General features: G+C 38.6%; 1 protein-coding gene and 4 non-coding genes across 5 annotated transcripts; 2 read left to right on the top strand and 3 right to left on the bottom strand.

Annotated features, from left to right (window-relative positions):
- Positions 1 to 585: 585 nt before the first annotated feature.
- TRNAA-UGC lies at positions 586 to 658 on the bottom strand. Its single transcript has one exon. It is a non-coding gene; the product is annotated as a tRNA-Ala (tRNA).
- Positions 659 to 2,259: 1,601 nt separating this feature from the next.
- TRNAA-UGC lies at positions 2,260 to 2,332 on the top strand. The gene has a single exon. It is a non-coding gene; the product is annotated as a tRNA-Ala (tRNA).
- Positions 2,333 to 7,848: 5,516 nt separating this feature from the next.
- Positions 7,849 to 7,921, bottom strand: TRNAA-UGC. The gene has a single exon. It is a non-coding gene; the product is annotated as a tRNA-Ala (tRNA).
- A 1,286-nt stretch (positions 7,922 to 9,207) lies between these two features.
- TRNAA-UGC lies at positions 9,208 to 9,280 on the top strand. Its single transcript has one exon. It is a non-coding gene; the product is annotated as a tRNA-Ala (tRNA).
- A 2,980-nt stretch (positions 9,281 to 12,260) lies between these two features.
- LOC121426635 (galanin receptor 2a-like) lies at positions 12,261 to 14,246 on the bottom strand. The gene has a single exon (XM_041622998.1). The coding sequence runs from the start codon at positions 14,212 to 14,214 to the stop codon at positions 12,844 to 12,846; it is 1,371 nt and encodes a 456-aa protein (XP_041478932.1). The 5' UTR covers positions 14,215 to 14,246; the 3' UTR covers positions 12,261 to 12,843.
- Between the last annotated feature and the right edge of the window lie 8,347 nt (positions 14,247 to 22,593).

The raw sequence follows: 22,593 nt of genomic DNA on the forward strand, positions 1-22,593 counted from the left end.
CCTCCCCCCGCACGTTGAAAACCGTTTCGCGGCCCCTCTCTAGGTACTTCGGTATGAGTTAGTTCTTTAAAAATGTTAATTGTGGAAAATGCACTTTCGCACCTGGATGTAGATCCAAACATGGTGAGAACAGCGCTGATCATCTAATAAGAAAGTAGATCGAACAGACAGAATAAGTCCACTAAACTTTGTTTAAAAGTCAATTAATTTGACTGCCATTACTTTTATTACGGTCTATAGGTCTACACAATGTAACCATATTGAGCCATGTTACATATTGTGACTTAAAAGTGATTTAAAAAAATCCAGCAGAGTCTCGCGGGCCGGATTGGGAAGCTCTGCGGGCCGGATCCGGCCCGCGGGCCGTAGTTTGAGAACCCCTGGTGTAGGGTTTCACAGGCCAATACTTGTTAAGGGTTGCATTTTCAGAATATGGAAATTACGTGTTTAGGGTGTTTTTCGAGACCCCATGGTCGCGCATGGTATCCACTCGTGAATGGAAGTACCCCCCCCCCCCCGGTCTTTCCATCAACAGTTTGCAGATTATCATGCATAATAATGTCAGAGAATTGACGAAAAAAAAATTGGAGAACCTGGGTATCGATCCCAGTACCTCTCGAATGCAAATCGAGCGCTCTACCACTTGAGCTAGTCCCCCTTCAAAAGAAATACTAAAGCAAATCTTGATGTATATGAAGTGATTTAGTTGGTAAAGAAACTGTCACACCTGAACGACTTTGCCACTATATTATGTCGGCGTAGATTTATTGCAAGCCGTTTTATCATTTAACCATATTCATCGCAGGCATCAAGAATTGGCAGTTGTTACCGAGTACAAAGTGATTTCCCGATACAAAGCGAAAAAAGACAAATTCACCCTTTTTTCCAACGGCGCGCGGTGATGGAGTCGTCAACACTGGAAATTTTTGAGACGTCGAAGTATTTGAAATGCCATAATAACATTGAATGTAAAATTACCTTATTTTATGATACTTGTATATCATTTGTTTTTCAACATATTTATACAGGAATAAAATGAAACCTTCGGCAAGGCTGTTTTTAATCGATGTCCGTCTGTTAAAGCACATAATATACATACTTTAAAAAAAAATAATTTCCAGTTGTAACAATAGTCATTTCAATAATAAGTTAAGTACAAAAGAGAGATGATCATATATGACAAGATCTCGGATCAGACATCTTGTCATCTGATCATCTCTCCCACATGATGTAGAGCGGTGGTAGAGAGCGCTCGCTAATCAGCGAGAGGTACTGAGATCGATGCCCAGGTCCTTCTTTTTCTATTCAATGCAAAAGACAATGTGATATTCGTAAAATCAGACATCCTGAGAAACAAGGAGCCATGGGCACTATAGCCTATACCTACGGGGAGTCACAACTGATTTTCCTGGGCCGGGAACTTGAAGACCTTTTCTTTCTTTCTTTCTCTTTCATTTTTTGTTACTGTCTTTCTTTTTTATTTTCTCTTCATTCGTTCTTTCATTCTTTCTATCCTTTTAAAAAATATTTTTCTCTATTTCTTTCTTTCTTTCTTCTCTTTCTTTCTTTCTTTCTTTCTTTCTTTTTGCTGGTCAATTTTTTTCTTGTACGAAGTCCTTTATTTGGGGTTGAAGAACTTTTTGCTTGTCATTTTTTTTGGCGGATGAATTTGCCGCCCCCCCCCCCCCCTGTGGAAAATCCTAGGTTCGCCACTGAGCCTGGGGAGCCTCCGGGGAGGGGGGGCCGGAGCCTGCGCACAATACCGAAAAAGGGCTAATGCGTTCAGGAGTGAAAGGGACTATAATATACTCAAATGCCTTAACATTAAATCGCTCCATGCTCAGTGTAGATCGAAAAGGGCTAAATCTCTCAGATGTGTCTCCTTAAGATGGGAGATAAAGCCTTTTTAATATGGATGATAAATCTCGGGGTATGCCAACGTACGCATGGCATGTAGGTCTATGGCAAGCCGTTTTCACAATCTAATCCATTTTGTCTAGATATCTCAATAATTCGATTTTTTTTTTAAATATAAAAAAATGCATTTCTTCATTTCGAGGAATAACGTTTTTGCTGTTAATATTGTTAACATCAAGAACTTACTTATTTTTTTATTCCAAGAAATTTGAACGATGAAAAGACCTGTCGTAAATATGTCGGGATATAAGCTATATGCTAACGAAGTTGTTCAGGTGTGACAGTTTCTTTACCAACTAAATCGCTTCATATAAATCAAGATTTTCTTCACAGTTTTAAGAAGGGGGACTAGCTCAAGTGGTAGAGCGCTCGATTTGCATTCGAGAGGTACTGGGATCGATACCCAGGTTCTCCAATTATATATTTTTTTCAAATTCAGATCTAAATACCATGTGACATGCGTTAATGAAAACACAGCTTTCCAGACCCTATCTCACCGCGGGGACGACGTAAAGCCACCGCACACCTTAAGACTGATAACCCCTGATAACAAATCACAATTTGCTTCTTTTCTGAAAATATGAGTGAAAAGTATCTCTTTATTTGAGGTTTAAATTAGCTGTAAGAATAATGATTTAAAAATTGTGGATGATTGCAGGCATCAGGGGCGGATCCAGGATTTTTAAATAGGGGGGCGCCAGCGGCGAGGGAGCGAAGCGACCGAGCGGGGAGAGGGTGTGGGAGGGGGATACCCCCCTCCCACGGCAAGGACTTTTTCAAAAAATCATGTCCAAAAGTCGTATTTTGAGAGCACCTTTAGAAGAAAAATGCACACTTAAATCACTGTAACTTCATGAATAAAAGACACATACTGACTCATTTAGGAGCTTGTTTCCAGTCACACACCGTATAAGCGGTCATTCAAAACATACATTTGGCAAAGGCTCTTCACTTGCATCGTGTGATTGAAACGTCAAATTTAAATGATACGAAACTGAGACTTGTAATCGATAAGTTCCGAATAATCCATTCTGTTTATTGTCATTTGTGTATTTACATTGTGTGTTTCAAACGAGAATTGTTTAGTCGTATGGCAACATGCATAAAATTTTGTTCTTTTTTCCCCAAAATGCACAGTAAATTGTTACAAACTACAGAAAAAACGACATCATCTTCTGGTAATCAACCTTTTCCCTCGTATTATTTTCAAATCATCTTCAATAATCCAGTCATTCTGCACAACCTCAAAGTAATATAATGCTTCTTAAGGGGATTCTCATCATTTTTATTGTTTACGTTTTCGATTTTGCTGGCAATTTTTTTTAAAAGATATATTGTAATCAGCAAACCTATAGATTATCAAACATTAAAAATGGGGTAAGGGGGGGGGGGTTAATGTCACAATTTCTACTTTTTAACAATACACAATGTGTCCTCGGGACGTTTTTCCCCAGCACGAAAGTATTTTTATTCTCCCCCCAACCCCCACCCCCCCCCCCCCGTCACATAAAATCTTCGCTCCTTACGCTGACATATAGCTGCCTATACACAGCAAACGCGGAGTGGGGTCGACTGGTGATTGAGAATATACAATTTTGCTCCTTGATAATTCGTTGGAATGATTGCTTCGGCGAAACTTAGTTGGGGCGCCCTGGATAATATGCCTCTGAATCTACCAGAAAGTGTATATGTCTGACCTATACATTTCAGTGAAAACGTACATGACCAAGGCAGAATAATAATGCTGCGCACGTGGCGCCCGATATAGGGCTTCATCTTTGAGTGAAGAATAATCTCGGGGATAGACATTATCATTCGCATCGTTGACACTTTCTCTCGCGATCTGTTACTTACAATTTACATGTATTTGCCATAAAGACGGACAAACGCATGTTACCAAAAACACAAAATTTCGGGAAAAAATGATATCCAATCCAACATCTTCACACTGGTCACTGCACTGCAACTCCCGATTACAAGTGGTGCAACTTTCCAACCAATCGACTTGCGCGCCCTGGAATTCCGGAATTTACATATTGCAATACAGAATGACAGAGGTGCATTTGTGCGAACACAAAGGCCATGAGCGTAAGTTAAAATATAGTTTTGACTAGATCTAGCCCTTGAACATGTTGAAATTGACTACATTGTACCAATCCAGTAAATATAACCATCAAAAAAAAAAAAAAAAAAAAAAAAAAATCCGGCGAAAATAGGGGGTGCGCCCCCCCCCTCTGGATCCGCCACTGGGCATCTATAAAGAGAGAGGAAGGGGAGAAGAGAAGAAAAGCAGAAAGAGGAATTAGAGGGGGGAAGAAAAAAGAGCGAAAGAGAGGAAAAATTGGGGGAAGAAGAGGGGTGAAGAAGAGAAGAAGACAGAGAGAAAGAGGGATGAAGAAGAGAAGAAGACAGAGAGAAAGAGGGGTGAAGAAGAGAAGAAGACAGAGAGAAAGAGGGGTGAAGAAGAGAAGAAGACAGAGAGAAAGAGGGGTGAAGAAGAGAAGAAGACAGAGAGAAAGAGGGGTGAAGAAGAGAAGAAGACAGAGAGAAAGAGGGGTGAAGAAGAGAAGAAGACAGAGAGAAAGAGGGGTGAAGAAGAGAAGAAGACAGAGAGAAAGAGGGAATGAGTGGAAGTGCCCATTTGATGTTTCGCGGGCGGGCGCCGATTAATGTTCGAATATTAGGGAGCGCAAAATTGATGACCGAACCAGGGGGGGGGGGGCGCCGAATCGATGTTCGAACTAGGGGGCGCCGAATTGATGTTCAAACTAGGAGGCGCCAATATGATGTTCAAACTTGGGGACGCCGAATTGATGTTCGAACTAGGAAGCGCCAAACTGATGTTCGACCTTTTCAGCGCCAATTTGAGGTTTGACCGGGCCGCCAAATTCATGTTCAACCGAGGGCGCCAAATTGTTGATGATTATAAACAACTGCTCAGAATATTAAATTTCAAATCAAATAAATTATAAAGAAAACAATAAGTCGCGCTTCGAGTTCGCGTTATTTCTTTATGACCTATCTTGATATCTTGTGTGTAAGAACAAACCTAAATTGTTGTTAAAACTTTTGAGAGGAATGTTCCCTAAAAATAAGCTTTTGGCGGCCAATCGAGAAGAAATGTGAATGAAAATATTTTTTTCTGCCAACTCCCCCACCCTCATTGGCAAAAGCTGGATCGGCCCCTGAGTAATGATTTTGAACTTGCACATACGCATTGCTTTTGCATTTTATTGATAGATGTGTATTCTGATGATGATGTTTGCCTACATGGCGTGTATACAGGAAGGAGACGCCATTTTTTTTCGAAAAGTACACAGAAGTGCCAAAATCAGGTCAAATTTGGCCCCTCCCTACTAAATTGTGGATCTGCGCCTGGCCAGGTGGGTGTTTCATAAAGCTTTAAGAACGACTGGTGATCCTTTCTTGTGGTAAGTGATATGCACCAAAATGTTCATTGACAATGGTTTAACGCATAAGAAAGGTTCACTGGTCGTTCTTAAAGTCGCTCTTAACTTGCAACAGCTTTATGAAACGGCCCCAGGGCAGTGAACTTATACAATATTTAAGTCATTCTCACAACTTACATACTATTTGTACAGGGGCCGCGGAACGGTTTTCAAGGGGGGATTTTCAAAATCCATGCAAAAAGTCACAACTATATGATCTTTTTAAGAGGCATTTCCCCGAGTTCACTTGCCATGCTTTTCGGCCTCAAGTGAAGTAAGTGGGAGCCCTCCACCACAAGTCCTTTGAGTTGATGTTGAATTGCATCTAACATGTCTAATTATGATTTCATCATTGGGGATGCACTATATGCCTTAAAACCACAATCCCTTAGCGATCTAATAATTACCTTAAAAACATTATAAGAAGGCATCTGGCATGTCTGGAGTAGCTTCCAAAAGAAATTCAAGTAAGGCTTATAAGAATATTGAGTTTTGATTGATAACGAATTTATTTCATTCCAAAATTTTAACAAGGTTACAAAGTACAGCCAAATATAATATAACGTTATGAAATGAAATAATTTTCTTTTGCACCTTGTCTCTATGTCCTCATTATGACTTTGCCTTGTTAACTGACAGTAAGACCATTATAAAAAGTGACACCTAACAATTTAAGTTTTAAAATTAAGACACGCCAAGTCTCCAAGTTTTATTTCAGGGCAGTTTGATGGGCTTTGGTAAATAATTATTTACGAATTTAATTTATTTAATTTCTATTGAGAAATAGTATACATATTTAAAACCTACAATGTGTTGCCCAAATTGTCTAAGTGTTTTTTTTCACAACATAATGTATTATTTTTTTTTTGCAATGGATACAAATATTTATGTATATATGGTCTACAATTTGTTTTTGTTTGATGGAAGTGAAATAAATAAATTTGAAATCCAGAGAGGTGGGTTTTTTTCTTGGGGGATGTCTCCCGAGTCCCAAATTTTGTTATTTTCAACATAATTTTTTTTAGATTTAAGAGGAAGATTTTGATAGACTATAATGGTATTTTGTATTGACCTTGTGCTGATTTTTTTTGCAGCCTTTAAGTTCCCTTTTTAGCCCAAAACAGTAAGAGATTCATGATTCACGTGATCTAACCTTTGACACTTTGCTTGAAAGGTTAAAAGTTGGGTAGTAGATGTTTTTTTTTAAAGGTAGATGAGCAAATTTCCCGAGAATGAGTACCTAACAAATTAAAATTCACCCCCTTCTTTTTTTCAAATCCGTGTACAAAGTTGAAAAGATCATATCGTTGTGACGCAGATCCACAATTTAGTAGGGAGGGGCCAAATTTGACCTGATTTTGGCACTTCTGTGTATACTTTTCGAAAAAAATGGCGTCTCCTTCCTGTATACACGCCATGTAGGCAAACATTATCATGAACAGAATACACATCTATCAATAAAATGCAAAAGCAATGCATATGTGCAAGTTCAAAATCATTACTCAGGGGCCAATCCAGCTTTTGCCAATGAGGGTGGGGGAGTTGGCAGAAAAAAAATATTTTCATTCACATTTCTTCTCGATTGGCCGCCAAAAGCTTACTTTTAGGGAACATTCCTCTCAAAAGTTTTAAGAACAATTCAGGTTTGTTCTTAAACACAAGATATCAAGATAGGTCATAAAGAAATAACGCGTACTCGAAGCGCGACTTATTGTTTTCTTTATAATTTATTTGATTTGAAATTTAATATTCTGAGCAGTTGTTTATAATTATCAACAATTTGGCGCCCTCGGTTGAACATGAATTTGGCGGCCCGGTCAAACCTCAAATTGGCGCTGAAAGGGTCGAACATCAGTTTGGCGCTTCCTAGTTCGAACATCAATTCGGCGTCCCCAAGTTTGAACATCATTATACTGGCGCCTCCTAGTTTGAACATCAATTCGGCGCCCCCTAGTTCGAACATTGATTCGGCCCCCCCCCCCCTGGTTTGGTCATCAATTTTGCGCTCCCTAATATTCGAACATTAATCGGCGCCCGCCCGCGAAACATCAAATGGGCACTTCCACTCATTCCCTCTTTCTCTCTGTCTTCTTTTCTTCTTCACCCCTCTTTCTCTCTGTCTTCTTCTCTTCTTCACCCCTCTTCCTCTCTCAGTTTTTCCTCTCTTTCACTTTTTTTTCTTCCCCTTCTTCCTCTCTCTGTTTTTCTTCTCTTCTCCCTCTTCCTCTCTCTCATAGATGCTTGCAATCATCCACAATTTTTAAATCATTATTCTTACAGCTAATTTAAACCTCAAATAAAGAGATACTTTTCACTCATATTTTCAGAAAAGAAGCAAATTATGATTTGTTATCAGGGGTTATCAGTCTTAAGGTGTGCGGTGGCTTTACGTCGTCCCCGCGGTGAGATAGGGTCTGGAAAGCTGTGTTTTCATTAACGCATGTCACATGGTATTTAGAACTGAATTAAAAAAATATATAGTTGGAGAACCTGGGTATCGATCCCAGTACCTCTCGAATGCAAATCGAGCGCTCTACCACTTGAGCTAGTCCCCCTTCTTAAAACTGTGAAGACAATCTTGATTTATATGAAGTGATTTAGTTGGTAGAGAAACTGTCACACCTGACCAACTTCGTTAACATAATAGCTTATATCCCGACATATTTATGACAGGTATTTTCATCGATAAAATTTCTTAGAGTAAAGAAATAAGTTATTTTTTGATGTCAACAATATTGCCCTATCTTAACAGCAAAAACGTTATTACTCAAAATGAAGAAATGCCTTTTTATATTATAAAAATCTAATTATTGAAATATCTAGACAAAATGGATTAAATTGTGAAAACGGCTTGACATAGACCTACATGTCATGCGTACGTTGGTATACCTCGGGATTTATCATCCATATTAAAAAGGCTTCATCTCCCATTTTAAGGAGACACGCCTGAGAGATTTAGCCCTTTTCGATCTACACTGAGCATGGAGCGATTTAATGTTTAGGCATTTCAGTAATAGTCTCTTTCACACCTGAACGCGTTAGCCCTTTCTTCGGTAGTGAGAAGGCTCCCCAGGGTCATCGTTTCTCAGTGATGTCATCACATCGTCTTTTGCATTGAATAGAATCAAACAAATATCAGCTGGAGGACCTGGGACCTGGGCATCGATCTCAGTAGCCTCTTGTCGAGGCCCTGTCGGCTGCTTCCCGAGCGAGGCGAGTGATGGCTCGCTGCTCTCGCCAGGAGTAATTCGCTTCGCGAATTAGGAATCCCTCGCTTCGCTCGAGGAGCAGCCGCCAGGGCCTCGATAAGAGGCTACGATCTCAGTACCTCTTGCTGATAAGCGAGCGGACCACCGCTCTAAATCATGTGGAAGATAGTTTATACTGTATTTTACTTATTTTTTAAAATGTCTATTGTTACAACTGGAAATGATTTTTTATGTGCTTTAACAGGCGGACATCGATTAAAAACAGCCTTGTCGAAGGTTTCCTTTTTATTCCTGTATAAATATGTTGAAAAACAAATAAAATAAGGTAATTTTACTTTCAAAGTTCTTATGGCATTTCAAATACTTAGACGTCTTTAAATTTCCAGTGTTGACGACTCCACCGCCCGCCGTTGGAAAAAAGGTACATTTTGTATTTTTTCGCTATATTGGGAAATCATTTTGTGCTCGTAACAACGGCCAATTCTTCATGCCTGAATATGGTCAAATGATATGACGGCTTGTATTAAATCTACGTCGGCATATCGTGGCGTAGTCGTTCAGGTGTGACAATTTCTTTATACCAACTAAATCACTTCATATAAATCAAAATTGTCTTCAAAGATTCTTAAGAAGGGGGACTAGCTCAAGTGGTAGAGCGCTCGATTTGCATTCGAGAGGTACTGGGATCGATACCCAGGTTCTCCAACTATATATTTTTTTATTCAGTTCTTAATACCATGTGACATTTATTCAGTTCTTTGACATATTTGATCATGCATAAGATTCTCTTGTGATTTTGTCCTCTATTTTATTATATGACAAGCTATCAGGTTCAATTAGTTTCCGTTCACAAACTTAATTCTCTTTATTTTGCTGTCGCATGGTGTAATGCCATGAACACCATGCATCCAACCCCTCAAAAAAATTATACTAAAGCTTCGTCAGATAGACCCCCCCCCAATTATTGCGATTTCAGCTAAGATAAGTGAAATAACACATAGGCCTTAACAGCTTACTATCAACATGGGGTATTTTGGCCCTGTTTCCATTGTTAAGGGTCACGAAAAATGACTAATTGCTAAATTTGATTGTAAGTAGAAAAAGAAATCTGGGAACCGTTTCATGTCTGACAAGTTGTCAGATCTGACATCTTTCCTTGATTCTGATTGGCTGAGAGGCACTGTTACTATAGTAACTGTCGGATAAATTGAGACTTGTCAGATAAAACGTCCGACAAGTCCTTTCATGAAACGCTCCCCAGATTCTCGTTGTTTATTTTCGATGCAACAGTGAACAGGTTCCCAAAGACAGAAATGTATAAAAAAAATCAAATCAATTACGTCCATGGCCCCCAAAAGTGTCACTCTCACTTACAATAACAGTTGGGGTTTCTGTAAGGCCTTTTCCACAAGTTTATTCCACAAAGAAAGGGGGGGATAAAATACAAAGAAAAGTAGAGACCACGGAACGGGGGCTCCGACTCCCACTTTTCGTTCGTGTAAACCCCCCCCCGAAAAATAATCATCTGATTGTGATTGTTTGCATGATTGTTATTCTTTGTAGCACGCCCACGTTTGGCTACCCCCCCCCTTTCAAAACTGTTCCGTGGTCCCTAGCAATATACAGGAAAGGAAGGGGTGTTAAACATTGGTAAATTGCCAATTCGTCCACTGCCAACTTGTCCACTCACCACATGGTCTACCTCACTTAGTCTAATGTTATTCCGTCCATCAACATTTCGTCTTACAGCCATTTGGTCCAGTCATCACTTCGTCGAATCATCTGTGATCACTTCGTCTCATAACCAGTTGGTGTATTATTCGTATAATAATAATGGTGGCTACTTATATAGCGCACAGGTCCACCTTTCGGTGCTTATGGCGCTTTAAAAAGGCACTGCTATTATTATTACCCCGGCTAAGCTAGGCAACCGATTAAGGCGCACACAGCTTTTTGAGGAATTACTTCCTGCCGGTACCCATTTACATCACCTGGGTCGAGTGCAGCACACAGTGGATGAATTTCTTGCTGAAGGAAATTACGCCATGGCTGGGATTTGAACCCACGAGCCTCTGTTTCAAAGTCCGGAGACTAATCCACTGGGCCACAACGCTCCACATTTTGCCCAAGTAACACTTAGTCCTATTAGACCAACTGGTTATTAGACGAAATGGTGAGTGGACGAAGTGGCAATTAGACCATGTGGATATTGGACGAACTGATGGTAGACCAAATGATCGCAGCCGAGTTGGCAATTGGACGAACTGATGGTAGACCAAATGATCGCAGCCGAGTTGGCAATTGGACGAACTGATGGTAGACCAAATGATCGCAGCCGAGTTGGCAATTGGACGAACTGATGGTAGACCAAATGATCGCAGACGGGTTGGCAATTGGACGAATTGGCATTGGACCAAATGAAAATAAACTTTAAAACATGATATCGATTACTGAAAAAAAAAATCATTTTTAATTTCATACAGGTTCGTTCGCCCGTGAATTTTAAGAAATATCAACCCATACGTTATGATGCACCCCTTCAATTGTTTATGTTCACTACGCAGTTGAAGAATTATTCGTGATACGCCTATGCATTGTTGTTAAGTTTAATTTGCACTAAAGTACCATTAAAGATTAATATGCTTAACCCCCAATAATGGGACCATGAATAATATTATTTCAATAATAATTAAACGAGGTCTTGCTTCGAGCGATGAATCGGATGCGTATGTATAATTTATCGTTGAAACGTTCCCGCTCTTAAAAGAAAACAAGATGGTCAGAAATTTTAATCGTGTGGTCGGCCTCCAAAACGACCTATATACGAGGGAGAATAAGATTTTTCTTCTTAAACATTAATGGCATCAATTTTCTGTCGTTATAAGCAATTTAGCTAATAAACGTTGTTGTTTGCGGTGTCTTATTTTCACCTATTTATTTATCTTTATAATCTCACATAAATCTTACAAAGAAATATATACAGAATGTCATAAAGCAATGGGAATAGTCGTAGAAGTTAAAAGTCATGATAATAATCATTAAAAAAAAAGCGAAATGTACAACATAATTGAATTCAATTGAAAGTGATTGATATTGCACACACCAACGAATTGGTCTAACAGATCTTAATTCGAGATGATAATATATATAATATACATTTATATACAAATATGGTTTGAAATGTAAAATAAAATACAAAATTTAAAGTAAGATGAATCAAATTCAATGCATGAGATGTTTTCATAGAACTGTGCGATGACGAGCCTTATCTATAGGTTACACGGCCTAATCACAACTGGTGGGCAAAAGATATTCATTCGACCCAATTGCTCAATTTTTAAATTTGATATTGCTAATTGACAAAAATGAATGAATATGACTGACAATCTAACACTGATTCTAGGTAGGGTACCTACTGAACTTCTTTTTTTTTTTTACATTCGAAAGATATATCACTACCATGGAACATTTTTTTTTTACTGGCAGAAGATTTAGGGTCATTTTACTTTCTGAAGTGACGAATTTGATCCCGTCAGGTGTAGTATTCATAAATGCCGATTTATTTTTAAAATGAGCCGGTCGAAGTACCCTTTTCTGGTCAGATATGGAATGTGCAGACATGTATCCTATCCACTGGTAGTAAACATTAAACCGTCAAATTTCCTCCTTATTTGTTATGATTTTATTTTTAAAAGTGCCACTTTAACACACGAGTCTATGGAAACTGAATTAGGCCTGTGAAACCTATAGCGATGAATCCTGTATCACATATCTTGTGGATATTTGTTACCAGCCGCCCCATAATCATGATAATGAACAATAAGTTAGTCTGCTACGCAAACCCTTCACTCGACATGCTCGAGTTAAGTGTCTAAATGTCGAAAATGCATATACGAAAATTAAAGATTTTTTTCTACTCGTCCATTTTTTCTGACACAATTCACCATCAGTCGGGAGTGAACACATTTTTTGTTGCTTATTAACAATATTTTTATGAAAGAAAATGTCCCCCCCCCCTTCTTTAGAAAGCCTTAGATCCGGATGCAATTCAAGTTCATCGTCGATAGCACATTCTAGTCAATACAAAAAATCCTGTATTTAATACATGAATCAAATGTACATGTAGGTTATTTTTCGTGCCTTTTGGGCATCAAGAGTCATTGCAAGTTTGACCACTGTGGAATAACCACTTTCCTGTTTTCAATTTAGCAACTAAAAGACGACAATCGTAGAAGTTGCATAAAAGCTTGCCTTTATTGAAGAAATACTTAAACCTGCGATTGGGATTGGTCATTTGTTGGTAATTCAGAAGCCCCTGTATTGATTTCCTTGCTGTCATCATGGTCATCGAATCCCGCAAAGAGTGACTGTCCACTAGATGTGCAGACGCCTCTGAAGATATCTGTGAGGGCTTTCCGAAACCGTGGGTTCCTGGACGCGTAGATGATGGGATTGAGGCAGGAGTTTGCGAAAGCCAGGGCAACAAAGCAACGGTAGAGGGGGCTAAAGAGGTGCTTGATGCCAACGACACCGAGATTGAACACGAGAAAGCCGAACTGATCTGGGGTCCAACAAACGATGAAGGTGACGACGACGATGAAGAGCATTTGGAGGACGCGTTGTCGTGCCTTCGTTAACTTCTGGGCGTGTTTTATTCGCTCTTGGCCGAGGGTCACCGGGCTCGCGTTCTGGCGTAGACTGTATATCGTTAACGCGTGTGCGGTCAGCATGATGATGACGGGGACGACGTATTCCACGAGAAAAAGCGTTACGCCGATGGCCTTTTGGATAGCTGTCGTCGGAAAGACGGTGACGCACGTCCCATCCTGAACGTAATGGATGTAGAAACTGAACGAGTTTATAGCGACGGCTACGAGCCAGATTATGACGATCGCAATGACGATGCGACGTGATGTAAATACGCGCTGAAATACGAATGGATAGCGTATCGCGAGTAGCCTCTCAACCGAGATGGTCGTCAGGGTGAATATGGAGGCACAGATAGATATCCACATGATCACAGAGGAATGGATGATCCGACAGTAGACCTGACCCAATGCCGAATCCGGAAGCATCACCGCATGCGGGTGCGGTATGACGAAGACCGACGTCGTGAAGTCCGCGGCAGCCAACGCCGCTATCAGGGTATCTGTAGAGTAACTCTGTCGTTTCCGACGAAAAAGGACCAACATGACCAGAAAGTTTCCAATGATGCCTACGATGGCTAAAATAATCTGGATAATCTCCCACCACTCGAATGAAATAGCAGACCATACCCATTCTTCTGAGATGGACATCGTCGTAAATGTGGCGTTATCAGTAACTGTCCATCGGGTTGTATATAACAGGTGGCCAGTGCCACTTGGACTACTCAATTCACCAGTCGCCATACTAGTTGTATCGCTCGTTGTGTTATACTTGACGTTCTCGTAGCCATTTGTCACGTTCAAAATCAAAGGTTGCGTACCGATTGTGGCATTCCGTACGTCAGTTGTAACATACCACGTGTCATTATTCCCTGCCGTGACGTCACTCACTGTTTCAGGTTCATGTGTCGACGCGTGTAATGCAAGGAACTGAGTTATGGTTGGGTTCTTCGAGGAGACCGCCCCTATCGTCACAGTTGTAGTTGTGTCCATCGTAAAGATCTAGTCCATTTCTACTATCACTCGATCACTGCGGATTCAGAATAATATGAATAAAGGCAAAAACAGAAGATGAACATTTACATTTCAATGATATTACGATGAATATTTCACGAAAAGGGAACCAAAACATGATTATCTTTCGGTCTAGAGGTCGATGATCTCATTTTGTTTAATGACAGCAACTTAGCAAGAGCTTTTACAATAGGCCTAATCATAATTACGGATTATCCGATACAAGGATGCAAAGTAGCGAATGTAGATAAACGTCTTGCAAAAGGATGCGAGAGTTGCATTGGGATTCGAACCCCGGACCTTGAGGTTCAAAGTCTGGAGACTTATCAACCGAACACCTCTTGCGGGCACTGAATGCATCCAACTTCGGGGAGGGTGCAAAACGCCGTGAATCGTATATGTGTGATCGCCCCTTCAGTACGTACTAGTAATTCCAATCAATTAGCAACGATCTCGAGGAAACCAAATTTGCATAAAATACGGCGAATTTCTTACAATCAATAAATACAAGTGAAATCTTTACCCTTTCACACTTTTGGATCGATGAGGTAGTATTAAGACCTCTAAACAAATATAATCAACCTTGCCAAACAAAGATTTATTTGCAGAGGCTCGACTTAGTCACACCACCGAAACCGACTCCAAACAAACCGACCGATGGTATGTCATTGGTAATAACATTATAGCTTTGATCGGTCTGGAGTCGGATTCGTTGGTGTGACTGTAACTGAAACCGACTCCAAACCGACCGATGGTATGTCGTTGGTAATAACGCAACAGCTTTGATCGGTCTGGAGTCGGATTCACCGTTATGACTGTGCTACTATAGCGGAAATCAGACCCAACTTGAGCTCAATCTCATTTCAGCTTTCAGAAAAGCAAAATTAACATAAAATGGAAGAGAAATAGAGAGAGATTACAAAATAGTGTCAATCCTTTGTTTAAATAGGGGACGCGCCTTTACCCATTAGCCATTACTACTTCGGAATCGATAAGATATTTATATATCCAGTTGATTGATGGGATGAAAATAACATATTTACGAGTTGGATAATGAAGATTGTATGGGCATGGGGCTGTATCAGTGGCGTAACTACGGGGGGGGCATGGGTGGGCACGTGCCCCCCCCCCCCAATCGGCTGGCCAAAAAAAAAAAAAAAACGGGGAAAAGGAGAAAAAGAGGGGAAAAGGAAGAGAAACGTAGTGGGGGAAAGAAGAAAATTGTTGTTTATTATAGTGTTACATTTTATTATTTATATAACGTAAGAAGCATGTTTCCATAACTTAATGAAACATTATTTGCTTAATTGTGTCTTCATTGTTCCTGGTACTCGCAGAGACTGTTTAACGAGATATATAAACCTGCTGTACTAAAGCCTCCCGTTTTCAAATCAATATACAACAAAATAATATATTTCCTCGCAATTCGAGTTAATATTGTTTTAAGTGACATATTCTTCTTTTTCATGACTACTGAGAGTTATTGCCCTATTTTAAGGTCTTAATATAAAACATTTCCTGTCCGTGCTAACGTTCGCATTAGTGGATTGGTGAGATTTCTGCTCTTCATAGCATGAACTCCTAAAATCCGTCCTTAAAATGCAATTTTTTCTGATCTGAATATCAAAAATTTTTAGCTCGCGCTTCGCGCTCGCATCATTGGTTAGTGAAATACGTGGGGTCTTAGTGAATTCCTACAAACAAGCCTTAGAATGCCCCTCTTCATGTCTGAATTTCCTAGATTTTCAGCTCGCGCTTCGCGCTCGCAGTATTTCATTGCGTATGATAATCATGATTACAATGACTTCAAAAAGTGCTCCATGTGTTTAGATGTAATTCTAACAAAATCAACAAGCGCTTGGCACTTGCATTAGATGAATATGGTGAGATATGTATACTCTGACTTAATGGATTCCTAACTATAGTCCTTAAAACATCCATGTTTGGGGTCAATATATACAAAAATTTCAGCTCGCGCTTCGCACCATTTCGTTAGTCAAATACGTAGGGTCTTAGAGAATTCCTACAAACAATACTAAGATGCCTATGATAATCATGATTACATGACTACAAAAGATGATTCATGACTGTGTTTAGATGTAATTTTAACAAAATCAGCAAAGGATGTCACTAGCATTAGATGATATTTATACTCTTAATGGATTCTAAAATATGATCCTTAAAATTTCCTTGTTTAGGGTCAGTATATACAAAAATTTAAGCTCGCATTGTTTGTTTAGCGAGACAGATAAGTATCAAGATTACAAAACAATTTGCTTATAAAGTCCATTTTTAGCCCTCAATATCAAAAATTTTCAGCTCGCGCTTCGCGCTCGCATTATTTAATCAGTGAGATACATATCCGTTTAATGGCATTGCATGTCCTTAAAATACCTTTATTAGGTCTACCTGACAACTGAACGCGCTTCGCGCGCTCCCTAAGTGATCCGAAATTTTTGCTGGTGCCCCCCAACGCCGTGACCAACGGTACGCCACTGGGCTGTATAAAGAGTTTTTGGAGTAGAGTAGATTTCTGATTTATTGATTAGTTCTTGAAAGGTCTTTTGATATCGAGGTAGCTGCTCTCCGCCTTGAAAAGAAAAAAATAGACAGTAAAAATCGAACTTAATGGAGTATTTTTTTTAATTCATTTTTGAAAATGCCTCAAGATATATGAAGTGTATGGGGATCAAAGGTATCTGAAAATAATTTTAGAATAAAAATGTGACTTGTCGGATATATTTTACGGATAATATTATTTCCATTGTGGCTAAGACCGTTGGCTTGTAGAAATATTTATTTCCCTTCACTCAATATTCATGCAGACGTTTATGAAAATAATGTCCATCAAACATCAGAATGTATTTATATGGAACCTATGATACACATCTAATGGGGATGGGGCACCTACTAAGGTATTGACGACACAGAACTGAAGATTGAAAGAAAAAAACCTGCCATCCTTTGATGAATTTCTCATTTCTATTTTATTTCTGTACTTCTCCTAGGCCTGAATTTGCCACTCCTGCCGAAACCGTGAATGGTTTTAAACTATAAATACCCAACACCAAACAAATTATTTTCATACAATTTGCCCTATTCATTGACCATACTTTACATAAATTGTACTACGTTGTGTTTATAAAACATACTAGCATGTGGCGTGGCGCGAAAGTTACAGCAGAAAAAAATAAATTCATTAATCACCCCTCTGTGGTTTTCATGAAATCTTCAGATGCATTATGATAATTTGCAACATTCTGATGAGAGAGCTGAATACAAACCTTGTATGCCTTTCTAGGCGCTGCATATCATTATTCCGGCTTCAGCATAATTGTCATTAAGGTACTTCAGTATTTCAAAATAAAGAATTCCTATTTACACAATTATTTCAATATTGGATCTGAAAGGGTAGACTCTGCTCGAAATCAATCTTGTCAATTATAATTTCAGCCATGTTTTCATTATCGTGACGCTCAGGCTTTCAGACACGTAATTCAACAGGGAAATTGATATCTATTTGAAAATAATCAATAGGAAACTAATCTAGATATACATGATAATTCCCGAGCTTTCGTGTATTATCCTGTTCAAGTCTACTAATTTTATTTTTTTTCGATGTACAACAATCAATCCATTGTGTAAATCAATCAATCAATCTTTAACGATTTAATAGTTTTCTTTTCAATCCTAGATGACTCTAGATGTGGCCAAAGGGATGAAGCTTAGCGAGTTAAAAGAAGCATTGTTAAAAAAATATGCAAATATCTATGAAAAATATGTGAAAAATTAAGTTGAAACGTGAGATGTTTTCAGTTAACACTGTTCATGTATACTTTATATATGAATCAATCTGAATTGAGTTGGCATATGGCAATAAGGCAATGCTCCAAAACAATTGAACTTTGTGGGGATCTTTCCTCAAAAAATAGAGATATTTTATCGACCGCCCCCCCACCCTGACGAGTCACAATGCATGCAAGGGACGTACCCCTGCCGCCCTGACGAGTCATAACTGATCCCTGAAGAGCCACAAGTGGCCCCCTCTTTTGAACTTTAAGACCCTTTTTTTTGCTTGTCTAATTTTTTGGCGGACGAATTTGCCCCCCCCCCTCTGGAAAAATCCTAGGTACGCCACTGCTTACAGTGTAAGCATATTCACAATTTGTTGAAAAATAAGCATTGGAATACATTAATATTGAGGAAACAAAAGTTATTCGAAGATTAATAACAAGATTGACGAACAATTCTGTGCTTCGAAATGTATTTGGCGATACATATCAAACTGAGTCACATAAATTCGTTTTTTATTGGTAAAGAAAAGAGAGAGAGAGAGAGGAGTATGCTATGGTACTCACCAACGTTTAATATTTCTTTTGTCTTTTGAGACAAAACATGCCATCCATCTGGTTGCTACACATCGCTTGGCTAATATCGACGGTAAAATGACGATACCATGACTGAGCTCAGAACCGATATCTAGCCGACAAAATTCGTTGCATAAATTGTTGGTGGTTGGTTCTCACTCCCATGTACCAATCATATCAGCCGGATCACCTCTGACGTCACAAACCAACCGATGACGTCACCGCCCTGAACACCTGAGTGGGTATCGAACCGGGGTATTGCCTATTCGGTTTGATGGCTTCAACGTTTTTCAAAATGGGGAGATTTCGCTTCCACAATGAAAGACGGAATCAAGAACATAGAAAATGTATTTTTCAAATGCTTTTCATGACAAGCACGACCAAGAAGTCTTTGTCGAAAATTGATGAAACAAAACAGCAGTTCCGTCCTGGTGGGTGTTTCATAAAGCTATTTGTAAGATACGAATGACTTTACGCATGACTGGTGATCCTTTCTTGTGCTATGTGATATCCCTATGTAATTTAGTAATGACCTAAGAACATGTTCCAGTCGTGCGTAAAGTCATTCGTAACTTTACAATCACCATGATCACCCACCAGGACTCTGGACAAACGGCATATTTGCATTTTTCTTCGTCAGCTCCGAAACTTTGGAGAAAATTACTGTTCAGGTTCACAGACCTCCCAGCTGTTCATTGTCATTTTGACGGGAATTTTCAATACATTGACTTTGTTCTTGAATCCGTCTTGCGCCGTCAATTCGCACGTGGACATCCCACCTGATAACAGTTCTACTCGTATAGCAGCGCAGAACGCTTTGAAGGGGAAGGGGGGGGGGGGCGAAACACATTCAGATGGTCATTTTTACGATTTTAAACTTTTATTTTCTCGAAATTTACACGCATACTTGAACGGTAAATACATCGTCTGCAATTTAGACTTTGAATAGGAACTTATTTTGTGTTGTTGAGTTTTTGTACAGACGTGCAATCGGGTAAAGTGATTCACATCCGGGACCGACATTCAACGTCATATCCGGAAGACGTGGCAAGGGCTCGTACCTCCAAATCAATCTATAACTTTCAGGCGCACACCACAGCTCCTAGATATACTTATAAAAAATTATGATAAGAGATTCAATGTTTTGCATTACATGAGAGTGTGAATCGCTTACAAACTTTCGAAAAACTTCATGAAATATCCGCCAGTAACCAAGACTTCAGGAAAAGTTTTGTTTTTCAAAGGCCGACTTCCCGTCTAATATACGTTTAGGGCCTTCAAAAGAGCGGTATATAAGTAGATCTAAAAATGACGTCACTTTTTTCTCAATATTCATTGAATAATACGGAAATAATACGGGTAGATCTACACGGGTTCCATGCCATTTGCTCCGGCGACAATTGGAAAATCTGCACGTTAAGCCAAATATAAAACCTAACCTCCACAACTAAATAAACCCTAATCCTTATCTTTACATTGAAGACGGACAGTCAACCTGTCCGAAACGTCGAGTCTCTCTACTACTCATCATCTCTACTCGCCGACTCAAGCCAGCATCTCCTCATCAGCTCTACTGCTCAAGCTGTTCTCACTCAACATTCCTTCTGGTTTACAGTCCTTTTCAGGACTATTTTCAAGAAAGAATACTCTAATCTCAAATCTCCACTTTCTCGCCTATCCACTTCTTCTCTTCTTCTATCCACTGTTTCTATAACACTCCACATGGTGTACCGTAAACCACATCAGCAATTATCTTTACATTATTCTGAACCAAAACCACTATTACAAACCTAACTCCACCCCTATATGCCCTCTGAGATATTAATACCGGAGCAATTGTCGCATGAGAAAATGTCGTGCCACCGATCTGCACGACCCCTCTGACGGAACTCTTCTTCAATTCTCATTTCCCCCTTTCCAATTGTAATTGGATTGATACATAATTGCATTTCTTTTATACGCCACCCTATTATGTATTTACGTCGCCACATCAACTTTACCACTTTCAACTTCCATTTTGGTGAATAAGAGAGAGTGAATTCCTCCCACAAAGACACTCCTGATAATGCTAATTAGGTTGATCAATTCGTGATCCGATGAAATATACCGTTTCTTCGTTGATTTGAGGTTAAAGTTAAAAGCTTTCTGAGGCCATTACGTTCTCGTAATTAGAATGATTTATTCACGAGCCCGTTGTTCTATTGCGAGCAGGGGCAAAGCCCAAAAAAGAGCATTTTTATTTACAATATATATATATATATGTTTGTATATAAGAAATTGGCAATTTGGTGCAAACGGATATTTTCCCCCCTATCATCTGCGTGAAGTAGTTGTTTTGCATTGATTGATAAGACATATAGACATTTGGGGGGAAATTATTTCCTTTTTGTTTGTTTGTTTGTTTCTTTCTTTCTTTTATTCTCTCAATCTTTCTTTCTTTCTTTCTTTACTAATTTATTTATCTCTTTATAATTACTCATTTATAATTAATTAATTGATTTATATAACGATCTATTATTCATTTGATGGGGCAGAAACCTTAGTCGTAGTTCAAGGACAGAATAACAGAAAATTAATTATCTTGTATAGCATTGTCTGCTGGGTTGTTTACATGATATCATAAGGACTCCAGGCAGAGACTCTGCTTGAACCTATCATCAACATTTGGGTCTTCAGTCTTGACACAAGACTAGCGCATATAAACTTGCTGCTTAAGTTAAGGTGGCGTCTCCCACAATTCATCTATCGATATTATATTGAAATAAATATACATTTCAATTTATATACATCTTTAATGATTTTTAAAAAGATAAAGTTTTCAAGTACAATTAATATTTGATTGAGAATGATGTTACGTATGTAAATCATTATGTCGTGTACTTATTTTCATCTAATTTTGAAAAAAAAAATGATTATGCTTGTATACAATTTGGTTATTGAAATGTGGAAATAAAATAAATTCTTAAATTCAAAATAATTTTCTGGACGAGGGGGCCTTCATTACATAAGTCATTGTAGGCTATGCATTCAGACCTCTTAACTTGAGTGAAGGGTTAGCACATCAGACTAGATATCATATTGGAATATATAGAATCAATAACATAAAAGGGTGGATGACATTGGTGTTTTATAGTACAGGTATTGTTTAATCAGCTATCGTCGTGTTATTTATTCTTCATTAACGGGAAGAGCGTCAATCATGGAGCCTGTTACGTAACACATACCCGTATGCAGGCCTACATATTACGTCTTGCATGGTTAAGTCTACCATTGCATTTTGGAGTAATTTCATTTATTTCGTAAATGTAATCATTATTATACCATACACAAAACAAGCAGTTAATATGTTGACACCGAGTAATCTGAAGATTAGTCCACTTTTTGAAGTTAAATCTATTGTCATATAAAATGAAAAAAAAAACACATGTGCGAAATCTGAATGTGTTGAGATAAATTCTGAACATCAAAAAGAAGCGTTTCACTTTATTTATCTCTTTGTATATTTATCTACTCATTTATAATTAATTGTTTGATTAATTAATTGATTAATTAATTCATTCATTTATATAACGATCTATTATTCATTTGATGGGGCAGAAACCTTAGTCGTAGTTCAAGGACAGAATAACAGAAAATTAATTATCTTGTATAGCATTGTCTGCTGGGTTGTTTACATGATATCATATGGACTCCAGGCAAAGACTCTGCTTGAAAATCTCATCAACATTTGGGTCTTCAGTCTTGACACAAGACTAGTGCATATAAACTTGCTGCTTAAGGTAAGATGGCGTCTCCCACAATTCATCTATCGATATTACATTAAAATAAATACATTTTTTATTTATATACATCTTTCAATAATTTTGAAAAAGATAAAGTTTTCAAGTATAATTAATATTTGATTGAGAATGATGTTTCAAAAAGAAACGTTTCACTCATTCATCAAACTATATTATCACGACGTATGCATATATATTTTAAAATATAAAGG

This window comes from Lytechinus variegatus, chromosome 13 (genome assembly GCF_018143015.1).
Source record: "Lytechinus variegatus isolate NC3 chromosome 13, Lvar_3.0, whole genome shotgun sequence".
In the NCBI taxonomy this organism is placed as follows: Eukaryota; Metazoa; Echinodermata; class Echinoidea; order Temnopleuroida; family Toxopneustidae; genus Lytechinus; species Lytechinus variegatus.